The sequence below is a fragment of the Grus americana genome, chromosome 5 (genome assembly GCF_028858705.1).
Source record: "Grus americana isolate bGruAme1 chromosome 5, bGruAme1.mat, whole genome shotgun sequence".
Taxonomy (NCBI): Eukaryota; Metazoa; Chordata; class Aves; order Gruiformes; family Gruidae; genus Grus; species Grus americana.
Window position 1 is genome coordinate 27,754,356 of NC_072856.1, and position 13,947 is coordinate 27,768,302.

At 55.0% G+C, this 13,947-nt stretch overlaps 1 protein-coding gene across 7 annotated transcripts in view; it reads left to right on the forward strand.

The window, feature by feature from the left end:
- AMBRA1 (autophagy and beclin 1 regulator 1) overlaps nucleotides 1–2,690 on the forward strand; it is a 141,182-nt gene extending 138,492 nt beyond the window's left edge. For all 7 annotated transcript variants that reach the window (XM_054826909.1, XM_054826908.1, XM_054826911.1 and 4 more), the window contains one exon: nucleotides 1,106–2,690. In XM_054826909.1, the coding sequence (XP_054682884.1) occupies nucleotides 1,106–1,596 (491 nt within the window). In that variant the 3' untranslated portion in view covers nucleotides 1,597–2,690. The remainder of the gene's footprint in view (nucleotides 1–1,105) is intronic.
- Nucleotides 2,691–13,947: the final 11,257 nt, after the last annotated feature.

Consider the following 13,947-nt stretch of genomic DNA (forward strand, 5'->3'; position numbering starts at 1 on the left):
CTTCCTAGTCAGTGTAGCATTTTGGTTTTTATTGTGTTTTAACTCCTGCCTACATCCAGCCTTGTTGACATTTGTGTTCATTTCCTTGGTGCCAGGAGAGCTCATGGCTTTCTCCTCTCCTCTAATCAGCACTGCGATAGCTTCATGGAGCTGGGAGTGAGATTTATCTCTTTAATAAGAATCATCAGGATCCCACTGTGGAATGATTCTAGCAGTTTATGATTACAGATTGTTTTCCCCAAACAGTCCGGGTAGGGTTTGTAGCAAAAGGAGGATGCTGGGAAACATAACTGGGCTGGACTTTCCTGCCATGGGTATTTAATCTCCTACGTGGACTATTTCACTGTGAGATTTTGTTCTTCAAAAGTAATCTTCAGCAACCAAGGCATCTGACGATGGTTCCCTCAGAGCTCGGTACAGCCTGACTATGAAGGGAAGGCTTGGAGACAGAGTAGACAAAGACTTTAGATCTTAAGAGATGGTTTTTGCATTCCTCAGAAGGTACCATCAAGGGGAGCAGGAGCCTCCACACTTGATCTTTCTTTGATTGTAGGTGATGTGGAAGCACAGACCATGTTCTGTAGCTGCTGTCTGCTCTTGGCCAGCTGCCTGTGTCCTCCCCAATACTGGAGAAATTTCCATCATGTCATCTGCCTGGGGTGTTCTCAAACAGATGAAGCAGGAAAGGTCACAGGACTGTTTAACACCATGGTGAAATGTTTGGTTTATTGCAGTGCAAACTGAAGTTTTTCTTCCTGCCCCTGTGGGACTGTCAGGACTGTCTGTGCAGCTGTGAGAAAACACGCTGCCTCTTTGACTCTTTTTTCCTCACCTGCATGGCTAGATAAGAGCTGCTTCTCCAAGGTTTGGACGTGCAAGTCTGTGAGGGATACCTGTGGGAGTGGCCAAGACGTTCTTGACAGAGTTCAGTGCCTTTGTTTGGCACTTCACTGAAAGTTACAGAAATAAAATACTGGGCTCCCTCTGGAACAAAACCATCTTCTGTCCCAGCACATGCGCACTGCGTGATGCATCTACCCAGCACGCTTTCTCTTTGTGTCGTAGTTTGTCTGTGCACCAAAGTTGCTTCTGCTTTCTCTTGCAGGTGAAGGTCCAGAATATGGGGCCAGTGGGGAGGACGCCCTGAGTAGGATCCAAAGGCTGATGGCAGAAGGTGGCATGACTGCCGTGGTCCAGCGGGAGCAGAGCACCACCATGGCGTCCATGGGCGGCTTTGGCAACAACATCATTGTGAGCCACCGGATCCACCGCAGCTCTCAGACTGGTGCAGAGTCCGCTGGAGTTGAGGGCACATCAGCACAGCAGTCCACCTCACAGCAGCTGGCAGCTGAGCTGGAGGGACGGATCCTTTCAGAGTCTATGCAGCTGTCAGAGCATGGCCTGAGCCCGCGGACAGCCCCTGGCGGGAGTGAAGGACAAAGTGCTGGTGATCTGGACCTGCCAGAGCAGGCTCAGTCCTCCATGGACACTGAGGGACCAATTGAATACAGTGACCTAACTAATAATAACCATCTTCCTGACAGTACCAACTTCTATAGTAATGACAGCACCAGCGAGGAGTCACGGAACAGGTAGAGATTGAGTTTTGTGTTGGTGCTACCCTTGTACTGCTCAGCAGAGACCTGTACCTCACAGCTGGCCAGGAGCTGGAAGAGTAGGGACTTGTGGCTCTGACAGGATGCTGGCGTTTCTGAGGGCTTCTCTATCCTGGGTGAGTGGGAAGGGATAAGGAACTGTAGGGAAGCCATGGGTTGAACTTAACATTCCCACTGCTAAAGAGTTAACAGGAATATGAAATATACTGGCTGCACATCATGCAGATTTTGAAGCCCCATGGGATCCCCTGAGCTCAGCCCTAACCCTGCAATTCGGTCAGTGTCATCCTTTGTAAAGCTTCTTTCCTGTCCTCTTTCCTGCACTTTTATGCCCAGGGGCTGATCAGTAGAGTGAAGAAAGGGAAGGGGGCCTGCAGCATCCTTCTGGAGACAGGCAGTCCAACTGGGCAAACCTGGGCGTGATGCTCCAGCACTGTTGCTGGAGTGGACGAGTCTTCCAGGCCACAGTCCCACTCCATGGCACAGCACTGGTGCCCCCTCAGAGTGTGGTGTTCAGAGACCCATCCTGCCTGCGCTGTAGTCTTTTCTGGGAGGAGCTGGGCTTTGCCAAAACCTGCATGGCTCAGGATCTGCTCACTGGTGGGGATCTTTCCTTTTTAGAGTTAGTTTAGTACTTGGCAGGAACGTAAGCAGAGCTGCTATATAGATGGGTAGAGGGACAGGGACTACTGCTTTCTAGCCAGGATGCAGTTCATGCAAGGATGTTCTAAGCTGTGCCAATATTAACATGAATGAGCCATCCCAATGGTTTCATGGTGCCAGGACTGAGCTGCACCTCCTTGGCAGGGGGCAGGAAATGTCTTTCAGCTCCAGGCCAGGGTGTGAGGTATGGGTCTGTGATGTAAGGTGTTGCATGTGAAATCTTGACCTTGTACATGTAGTTTCTAGTGGAGAAATCAAGGCTCTGATATTTTGTTTTTAGTCTCAAATGTGATTTTCCTTTTCGTTTGTAACTCTCCATCCCTAGCAGGCTCGTGGAGGAAGGACGGGGAGAGCGTGAGTGCTAACGAGGGAAACACCAAAGATCAATGTCATTAAAATATGACAAACCCTTGCTCGACCTACTGTCTTCATTCGTGTGATGGTTGTCTCTGTGTTTGGCCTTGGGATAGGTACATCCCGCTCAAAAGCTCAAGGTAGCTTCCAAATGTCAGGTGATGACCACCCCCTTCCCAGGAGGAAGGCAGGGCTCAGCCTTTGAGTTGGAAGTCCAAAATTGGGAAACAGGGAGGAGCATTTGGGAGTCTTGATTGCAAATTGCCTTTTAACCAGTCTGGAGATGAGCAAGCACTTCTGCGTTTCCCATCATTCAAGTACTGCAGTAGGGAGAAAGAGGAGCGTTTCTCCTGTCCAGCTTAAAAAGGTATGTAGAGATGCAGCACTGTCTGTCTTAGGCAAGCAGAGAGTGGTCTGTCTTGCTGACCTCTCAAAGCAGAAGAGGGGTGCAGTATCTGGCTGTTCTGGATAAAGGAATGCATGCCCCAGTGTTACCACTCTGCGGTGAGGGATGCTTCCCTTGCTGTCTGAGCACCTGCCGGCAGCTGCTGCGCTCCTGTGTTGGCTCCTCTAGACTCTGTGTTGCAAAGACATTACAATAAATAAGACTGTCATTAGGCAGCACTCAAGCTCCCAGTCAGAAGAGTCTGTTAGAGAACATTAAGCGAATCTTCTCTTAAATCACAGCCTGGAAATGAACCTTAAATCAAATCAGCTGCTGCCAGGCCTCATTGCAGAGTGTTAATGAGGCTCTAAAACCTGCCCTGAGCCAACCGCATCCCTGGTCTGACAGGAGAGCAGCCTGAAAAACGGGATTCCCTTGTGTGGTGAAGGGAAGGTTTTCATGCATCCCTGTATCGCCTCAGTGTGGGGTGGCCTGAGGATGTGCTGGCACTTGGGAGCCAGAGGAGCTATGTCTCAGCTGAAGATGGGCAGACAGGGTGGTGCAGGTCTAGGCAGAGCTGTTTACCGCTCTGCTTGAAAACAAAGAAGAACAGAGCCTGGAAAAAACCATGCTTCTGCTTCAGGTCAGCCTGGCATCTACTCTTCCCTCTCCCTGCACGTATTCCTGGAAGAGTCTTGAGGCCCATTCTTGGTAGATGTGTTGCAGAGCATTTACAGATGTCCATTTCCATAGCCAGAGCCAAACTACCTATGGAAAAATTTCCATCACAGTTGGAGGAAGGTCTTCTGGGATGTTTCGCTCTAGTGTTGGCAGATTCTCAAAGACCTGGCATGCCCCGTTGCTGAGCACTCTGGCCTGACGGCTCTGCTGAGGGCTTCCCCTTAGTCCAGATCTGCCCCCGTTGGAGACGATGGCAGAGTGGGCAGTAAGCTCCAGCTGGGAGCAGGAGCAAACCACAGCCGCCGCCTTTGACATCTACTCGGGACATCTCTGAAGCTCCAAAGCAGCTTTTCATTTGAGGCTTGTAGGGGAAACTCTTCCAGATGAAGTAAGGATGGACACCTCATCAGAGCAGGCAGCTTTGATGTTTCTTCTGACGGCTCTTTGTAGCTCTGTGCCAAAGGCTGGTAGCAGCTGCAGCCTAACTCCTGCGTTCATACAGGCTTTAAGCAGGAACGGTGGGCAGGGTGGGTGTGGGTGGGCTTAATCTTCAGATGCTGCTTTGGACGTGCTTTGTAGATGACCCGCTGTGGCCGCAGAACTAAGCACATGCTGTCAGCGCTGGTGGGCTCGTATGTAGAGTGTGCAATGCTTTTTTTTTTTTTTTGAGTTCCAAACCTAGAATCTGCCAAGCTCAGTTTCTGTCCCTGCCTGAGACATGACGGAGGGAGGTGGGTGAGTGGGAAGAGGGGGGTGTCAGGGGGGAAAATTGAGCACACTTACGCCATGGGCTTGCTTTTTTCCTGCCCGATGCAGTTTATTTCTTATGCCTTCCATGCTTCTTGTGGACAGAACTCTCTGCCTTGGACTATTCTGGCCCAGCAGTCTTCCTTGGTTGGTTTGGGCAGGGTGGAGCTGACCTGTACCCTCCAGCAACACCCGTGAATCCGCACAATGACCTGAGGCGTTGAGCCCTGTGCAGAGCAGGCGGCCGTGGGATTGCCTGCGTCCAGGACAAGTGCAGCAGCGGCACGGGGCTCCTTTCCCAAACCTCGCAGCTTACCTTCTTGCTGCAGTGTGATAACGCAGCGCTGAGCCAAACGTCCTGCCAGGAGCAACGTGGAAATTCAATAAGAGCTGCCTGAGGAAACCAAACCAGAGCTGTGCATGCTTGCCGGCCCAATTTAGGAGGCAAAATGAGAGTTCTGCTGCTTAGGAGCAGGAAATAATCTTAAAAACGAAGAGCTTTTCTCAGCCTTAGCCTGTCAGGAGCCTTTAAATGTGCTAACAAAATCCTGGGGAAAGGAGAAATACCGTGCAAAGAATTTTATTTAGCTTTCAAAAGGCTTTTGATAAAGTCCCTCACAAGAGGCTATTAAAGAAATTTAGTCACCTCAAGGGTGAGGAGGGGTAGAGTCCTCCTGGAGATGGAAGCTGTTTGAGGTGGGAATTGGAGTCAAAAGTAACAGCCAGTTCTTGGTGTGGAAAGAGGTTAATGGTGGGTTGGTCAGGTTCAGTAGGAGCCAGTGTTCTCTAAAAGCCCTAATGAGCTGGAAGAGGAGGGGAACTGCTGAAGATACAAGATTATTTAGGTTAGCTAGGAAGAGAGAAGGTACCAGAAGCCTGGGGCAGCGGGAGGAGGTAATGGTTGGAGCTGCTGTGTTGGAAGGGGGCTTTTGTATGAACCCTTCATGGCACTAACCTGCATGGGCACCGCTGCAGCCAGTGAATGCTCCAGCACCCCGGGGCCTGGGACCAAACCAGCTGGTGAGCACTGCCTGGAGGGGAGACCTGGGATCCCACCGGGGGTTGCTGAAGCCCTGGCAGGTGGTACAGCAAAGTGGTGAGACCCTCTTGTCCCTAGGAGTCCTGTGTTTTCTGCCCTCTCTCCTTTGCTGGCCTGTTGCTCCATCTCCAGCACTCCCCCTGGAAGTCCCACACCATACCCACATGTGGCTGGCCTGGGGTGACCCTATAGCTGGGTGGTGCTGGGACCCCAGCTCTACATGATGACCAGGAGCTGTGCTGGGCAGGAAGGAGAGGACAGGGACCAGGTCACAGCTGGGTGCATGGGGAGTCTGCCGCAGCGTTACGGGTGCCAAAGCCGAGCCCCATAGCTGGTCCCTGTACCTGCCGCTCGAGCTGCTGACCGGAGAGCAGCTGCCCTCTCTGCTCGGTCCCAATCTGTCAGAGAAGCTGTTCTCCAACAGGAAAAGGCAATTAATTAAAGTATGCAGCATGCAAGCCATCCGCCTCTAATTGGGATCTCGGTGTGCAGCACATAAATGTCATGCCTCTGCGGCCTCTGCGTGGAGGGGGCCCTTGGCACACGAGGGGGCTGGAGGGGACGCGGCAGACTTTAATTTCCAGCTGCCACCCTCTGCCAGCCAATTAATGTCAGTGCCCCTTTCTCCTCGCCCCTGGGAGCAGAGGCCTCTCTCCTCCCTGCCCTGCTGCCACTGCGCGGCTCCTGCGTGGTAATAGGCGGGAGGCTCGTTACAGCCCGCTCGGTGCGCTCTGGCGAGCACGGGGATTTGTTTCCCCACAGCGTCTCGAACAGAAGCGCCTCGCATCTGTTCTCGGTTAGCTCCCTCGGCTCCTGTTTGTTTTGCCTTTCAAGTGGTTGTTGCTGGCGTGCAGCACCGGTAGGAGCTGGTGGGGATCAAGCTGTCCTCCCCGGGACGCTGGACTGGGCATCGGCTCCCAGCCAGGAGCCAGCATCCCAGAGAGAGCACCACAAGGCTTTTCTTCTGCCTCCCATCCAAAAACCAACATGCTGTTGCTCCAGGCATCGTCCCTCCGTGCCAGGGTCTTGCCTGCCAATTCGGGCCAGGCTCTTCCAGCTTGGTGGTGCCTCGTGGGACGGACTGAGGGGCCCAAGTGCTGCATGGGCAGGGCTCAAATGACTCGGTGGGAGAAGGATGGTGTGAGCGATGGGAGATGTGAGCCCAGCAGGGAGAAAATGCCACCGCTGGAAGAGGCAACCAGACACTGAGGTCTCCAGGAGGACCCGTTGCTGAAACTGGACCACAGCTTGCGTGGAGAGCTGCAGCTGGGCTCTGCTGCCCCACTGAGCCTTCGCTTCAGCTGTGGCTGGCAGGACAGCGAGCTCTGGGCTGGCATATGGGTTTTGGCAGCTGTCGAAGTTTCTCTTTCTGTCCTTGCATCCAGCCCTGCTCCAGCTTGGCTGGTGGAGTTGGACTCTGGAGTCCCTGCTCTTTCCAAGCTCAGGAGACACCCGAGGCTCCCTGGCCGCTCCGCCTTTACCCTCTGAGCTCCTAACTCCAGCTTTACAGCGGCTGGAGTAAATAGCAGACACTGTGCAAAAACATATGAGATGTCATGGTAATTTAGGCTTGGTCTTTTCTATTTCTTAGGCTCAGCTACCTGTCCAGGCCAATATTCCCACCCACATGGCTGCCATGGGTGGTGCACCACTGCTACAGCTTCCCCCAAACCCTTTCTGTGTGCCACACAGATGACAGACCAGCAGAGCTCCGGATTAGGTGCCGGTCACTTTGAGCGTTGCTTGGCACGCACAGCAAATGCTGTCCTCGTGTCTGTGCTCCTCCTTGCAGCTGCTGGGGGAGGGGGAAGTCTTGAACATCTGGGAGAAAACAGGAGACCAGCACAGGTTACGGTGGAGCTCTGTAGATGCTCTGTTGTGAGTAAATCGGGGAAACGGAGAAAAGGGTAAAGGGAGCGACAGGGGTTTGGCCGGCAGTTCCTAACGTGCAGTGGGGCCTGGCATGACCGTGGACACGGGGCTCGTGCTCTCCAGTGCTCACTGCTGTGTTAAATGAGCTCCAGCATCCCTTACCAACACACATGAAGCGTCCACGCTTAGCCCTACCCTACGTTGGTGCATTCTCCTTTTTCTTTGAGGCCCGATCAGTTTGCCTGGAGTTGGAGACCTGCTGCAAGATGGCAGGCTGCTCTCCTGCCTCTGCCCTGCCAGAACTGCCCCTGCCTGGGGCGCAGGGGAGCAGAGCTGGGTGCAGGGCTGGCCCCTTCCCATGCATCCATGTAAGTGTGTGCGGGGGCGGGCTCGGGGGCTGCTCTGGGGTGATTTCTAGGTGGAGAGGAGGGTGCACGGGCAGGGGCTCTGGCCGTGCCCCCCGGCAGCAGCCCTGGCTCTCCCTTGAACCTGCGTCTGTGAACCGAGGTATAGGTGCCCCCAGGCAAGGGTGCTCTCCTGGGCTGTTTGAAATGCTGGTGCTCTGCAAGCACAGGCTTATGCCCCCCCCCCCGATGGCTTTTGTGTATGAACCTAGGTTAATCTGGTGCAGAGATGACAATATTTTTATCAAGAATTTTGTGGCATGCAATTGCTGCCTGAGAGCAGGGAAAGCACGCAAAGCCATGGCCCTTCCTGGAATTTAATGCTGGACCCCTGATACCATTGTAGCTATTAAAGCCCGTCCCTTAACCCCCAGTTCAATAATACAGTAATATCCTGATAGCATCAGGAGTTGGCTCTGATGGCAGATGGGCTCCAGTCCCTTCTCCGTCACAGCACCGGGCACTGCCACCCCATCACAGGGAAACTTTAATTTGCAGATTATTTGTTTTGGTGGCAGGCTTTGGAGGAGAGGATGAGCAAGTTCCCGTTATCAGGGTGGTGGTTGCTGGCTGCTGACCAGGCGCTGCTGGAAGCCAGAGCCCTTTGCTGGGCTCTGTCAGGCTCTGCTGGCTGGTATCCAAACCCAGCTTCTCTCCTTCCCCGGGGTCCTTGTCAAACCTCCCCAGGGCGATGTGACCGTGGCTCTGCCCTCTCCCTGGGGGTCATTACTCCTGGATTTGCTCACTCCTGCCAGGCAGGGCCATACCCCCACCGAGGAGGGCACCCACTCGCAGGGTCCCCCACCTGTGCTCCATGCCTGGGCAGGTGCTGCAAACTCCATCCTGCTTTGGCCACGGGCAGAATTAGAAAAGGCTCAAAGGGGCTAATGAAAACTGACTGGGGGCGACCAGGGAGGCTGACATTAAAACATTTAAGTGCTACAGCAGCACAGAGGGCTGCACTCACCTGTCTGCCCACTGCAAAAGTTCCCAAGGAAGCCTTGCCAGCAGCCCCCCTGCTAATCACCTACATCAAAGCAAACGCTAATTAAAACAATTATTTAGGGAGGGATCGAGGCTGGTCCTGCTGCATTGCTGAGGGGGGGCCGAGCACAGACACAAAACAGCAGCTTTTGGGGACCTGGCACCTGGTGTGGCCGGCAATGACAAGTGGCACTGAGAAGGACAAAGGCGGTTTTGTAGCACGGGGAGCACCTGGGCCATGGGGCGCAGTCTGCGAAGAGGAGGAGAGCTGAGCACGCAAAGACAGCAGTAACCTGGTGCAAGGTGCTGCCCTGCACTCAGCCTTTCCCACCCTGCTCCATCTCCTGTGGCCACTGACAGCGTGGGAGTAAGGATCTCGCTCCGGGGACCCTTTATTTCACAGTCACGCAAGTTTCTCTGCAGTGGCACTGGCTCTCGGGCTGCTCCCCGCAGAGCTGCAGCCCCGGGCAGGGTGGTCGGCAGTGCTCGGGGTGCAGTGACCCAGGAGAAGCCTCAGAGATGGGTTTGCTCTGGAGGCGCTGAGGATGCCTAAAGCTGGCATTGTTTTTTTGATGAGACCTCAGATTTGGTTGACAAAGGTAGCTGTGTCGGCATAATATGCTTAGGCTCCTGTAAGGTATTTGACATAATACTTCCTGACAGCCCGATCGGAAATTAGCCCTATACAGCACTCTGTGGGTTTAATGCAGCTAAGTGCAATGCTGTATGTTTGGGGAGGCAGAATGTAGGTCGCAGCAGTGAGACAGCGCTGCGTGCCGCAGGCGGCCGTGCAAAGGTCACGGTGGCTGAGGTCCCAGGGGGACAAGCGGCACCGGTGGGTCCAGTCCTGCAGAGGGGCTGAGCTCGATGCCTAGAAGTTACTCTGGAAATCAAACTTGGGGTATAGCTGGGCTAAAACCCCACTGCGACTCTGAGGTGCCATAAAAGAGCTGGCTTAGGGACACCAGCAGTCAGTAAACCGCCACCGAGTGAAATTCCCATCCAGGTCACTTGTGCTGCTCCCTGCCTCGGTGCTGTCTTGGCTTCTGCTTGTTCCCCTGCAGTCCCTTGCTGTGGGCTCAGCAGGACGGGGCATCTCCTCCCCCCGGGCTTCTCCAGGCTCCCGTCCCCTGCCGCCTTCCCTGCCCCTTGGCCCTTAACCCCCACCAGGTGATTTTCTCTAGCAACCCCATCCTGCTCTTCCCCCTGCCCCGAATGTTATGAATCTTACGCTCATCAGCATGCATGGGCTTTCCTATGTAGGAGCGCTGCCTCCCACGCAGTTAATGGGACCGATAGGAGCAGGACAGTCTGGAGATGATGCTCGCCAGGGCTCAGAGCCATCTGCGGGATGCGCCAGGGTGATGCAGATTCACAGGCTCTGCTGGCAGAGAGCAGAGCCAGGTTGCGAGCACCTGTATCCTGCCCACACCGTGGGGAGGGGACATGTCGGCCGTCTCAAGCGTTGCCCTCAGGCAGACCTGCTCTGCGTGGACCCCCCACGATGCTGCCGGCCCCAACGCCCATCATGGTGCCCTCTGCCCCCCAGCCCGCACAAATATTAGCTTAAGGGGTGGCAAACAGCCCTGAAACTGTCAAGATTCCTCCCGCCTTGAGCAGCCCCTGCTCCATCTTCATCAAGGCTGTTTAAGGCCGTCCAGATGGCCTAATGGACCTCATCAAAGTACAATTTGTATCGCAGTGCACAGCTATTTGAAGCATCCCAGCTCAAGGCTGGCAGTAACGCTTTGGCTGGGCCAGTGGAATGTCTGCCTCAATTCATTGAGGAGGTGATGGATGGAGGGACCGTGCTCTGAAGCCCAATGTGGGGAGGCTGGCCCTGCACCCGGGGGGTGAAGAGGGACCCGGGGGACTTTCCTATGGAGGCTGTGGGCTGGTGCTGGCTGGCTCCCCTCGAGGGGGTGGAAGCCTGCTGGGGGATGGATGCAGATGCAACAGGTCGTGTCCTTTAAGAAACAGCTGGAAAATCCCTTTGAGCCCCTGTAGGAGCACGGGGGTCTGTCTTGCCAGCTGCCCTGTCCCTGGCTCGAAGCCTCGATGGTTTGGAACCAGCCCTTTGTGGTCCCAAGGCGTTGCTCCTCCCTGCCGCTGTCTTTAGCTCTTTCAGGGAGATTTTGTTAAGTGCTGCTTTGCTTTGCTCTGCTCTCTCTGGACGGGCTCTGTGTGCTGCAAGGGATGTGCTCCTGCCCCACTGCTGAGGTGGGACAGGTCCTGTCCCCTGTGCTGGGGCTGCTGTCAGGTTTCCAGGCAGGGTTTCGTCCCTGATTAGTTGGAATAAATAAAATAGTTTTGCTCTCCAAACAAATAAGACCCCAGCTGCTTACTTTCCTCTTTTGAAATACTATCACTAAGATGATGTATTTTTTTAATATCAGTAATAAAACCCATCTAGGGTCAGGTACTGAACCGGGTAGGAATTAATTCAGCTCATCAGGGTGCATCATCCCTCTGTAGAAAATCTGCCCTCAAGATGTGTTGCTCTCACTCAGGTAGCTCTGAAAATCTATGAAAATAGATTTTCCCCACTTTACAGTAGTGAGAGGGGAACCTAGCTGTTTTTTCCCTGTGTTATGGGGGTGCCTGCCATCCCACTCCACGGCAGCACCTGGGGGATGCTGGCACGCCACGGGAGCCGGGGGGAGAGCAGCGCGGGCACGAGCGACTGCGGGGGCAGCGCCAAGGGAGACTGGAGGAGCTGGATAAGGGTGGCTCAGCCAAGTACCTGCTAAGCAGGGGTGCAAGGAGCAGTGGCTGGCAAAGGTACAACCAGAGCATGGGAAGGGGCAGGGGGATGCCTCCCCTGTGGTCTGAAGACCCCCCCCTCCTCCTGCGGTGACCTCAGCCAGATCCCACCTGAGCGACAGTGGCTGTTAACACCCGGACACTAGTGAGGCAGCTGGAAACACTCGTTCTCTGGAGGTGTTGGCAGCTCCTCTCCTCGCACTCCAGGCTGCAAGGCCACATTCCCACTCCCGCTCCCCCTTTGGAAGGGGCTCATGGTCCCTCACTGCCCCTGGCTGGGCCCCCACGGCCCTCGCTGCAGCTCTGTCCTCCAGCCTAATCACCCAGGGGATGGAAATTAAGTCCCATCGCAGGCTCATTTTTGTTAATGAAAACACCAGGCTGGGCTGGGATTTTTATTTATTTTGCTGATGTGATTACCTGCCTCCCACCTGCAGCTCCCCCAGCCCCTGCCCGGCAGGGAGGGGGATGCTCCACATGGGTTAACAGGCTCCCACAGCCACCTTTGCTAGATGCCATGCCCAAAAAATCCCAAACCTCCATCATCCCTGCCCCGGGCAGCTCCTCAGCCAGACCCTGCTCTGGCCGGTGGGAAGGTGAGCTGCAGTGCTGTGCTGGGGCTCATTCCTGCTGTGGGTGGGGGTCTCGGTGCCAGGTCCCCCGGCAGAGGTACTTTGCTGCCTACCCAGCCAGGGCACACCAGCCAAATCGCCGGCTGGGGGCTGGTGTGGGGCCAGGGCCTGGGCAGGGTGGGAGCTGGCCTGGCTGCTGCGATGGGGAAGAGGAGGAAGAGGAGGAGGAAGAGGAGGGCTGCATGCGTCTGTGTGTGTGTGTGCAAGGGGGCGCCCATGGAGGGGAGAGGGGCTGCAGCCCGGACAGACAGAGCTGGGCTGGCAGCCTCCTGCCGTCCTCCTCCTCCTCCTGTGCTCTCCGCTCTGAGAAGCCTTATTCAAATAAATGATGCAATTACCGGGAATTAAGGGGAGGTGAGGGATCGATGCCAAAACAGAGGCTGCTCATTTCCAACTTCTCTGGATCCTCCAGGTTTTTCTGGGTGCCCTCTCCCCCTCTCTCAAGGTTTCTCTTCCTCGCAGTGAAAGCGTTGGAGGGATGGAGACCAGCCTGGCTGGAGGCTGGTTCCCTCCTCCCTCAGTGTCTTCTCTGACCGTGCTGGCTCTTTCAGTGACTTTTTGACTTTTGAGTCCCCTTGCGGGGGCTCATGCCTCCCCCTTCCCCGGTGTCCCCAGCTCCAGGGTGAGTGGTCCCAGGACTGCAGGGCTGCGCCTTGCAGGCAGCCCCGGCCCCGCCGCCCTCCCGCTCTGCAGCAGCCCTCTGCTCGCCTCCCAATTCCCCAGCAGACACAGTAGTGAGATTATCGTAATGATGCCCGACAAGGCAGTATCAGGAATTACGCTGATAAATCTAAACAGACAGCTTATAAAAAAAAAAAAAAAAAAGAGCCAACCAAAACTGAATGCAGGCGGCCTGTAATTTAATACAGGGTTATTAGCCTGGCCAGCAGAGAACAGAGCTCGCATCCTGCAGCCTCAAGTCTCCTCTGTCCCTGGGTCTGCCTTGAGAAATGTTCTCTTGCCATAACGAAAGACTTACAAGACGAGCCAGGTTTTTCTCCTGGCTTGGGGTGGTGGAGTCTCCTTGGCAAGTCCTGGGGCTGAGTGGGGGGGTACAGACCCGGGGGTGAATGGGAAACCCTGATGGCAGCGGGCTGCCTTTGTCCCCGCAGCGCATGGCAGCTCGGTACCCATCGCCAGCCCCTGCCGGACCCTGACACGGGGTCTTCATCCTGGGATAAACTTCAGTGGGAAGAGGCTGGGGAGCCGGGGTGAGGAGAGGGGCAGTGACACGTGCGGGGGGTGTGAATGCTGGGGGACTGCCTGCTTTCAAGCTCGCCCCCCTGCCCGCCATCACGCTCACCCCATGCCGGATGAAGGCAAGTGACTGGTGACCGGGTCCCTGCCAGGTGCAGGGAGGTGCAGGGCAGGGGCAGCATCTTGGGAAGGAACGGATCTGCTTCGTTCTGGCTGTGTTAAATCCCTTATTGGCACAGCAATTGCTGACTGGTTTTTTACCTGATGTGGTTTTTGCACATTCGCTGTGTTCCTCTTGGTTTCCTTCCCTGTGAAGGGGACTGTAGAGAGCATTAACAGTAATAGAGGCTTCATGCAAGGTAAGTATGTGTGTGGGGAGCACAAATCCTGACCAAACGGGTGACTGAGCTGGGCTGCCTGAGATGAGACACACGCACATAGAGCTCTTTGTCCCCCAGCAGCGCTGGCAATTACCTCAAACCGAGGGAAATGTACCTTTTTAATAGAGATGTTTAAAAGAGCGGGTGCATTAAGGCGAATGTTTATTAGGCTGTGTATTAGAAGGCAGGTTCCACCAAGGTGCTCGGTGAATTAAATCTGGTGATGGAGT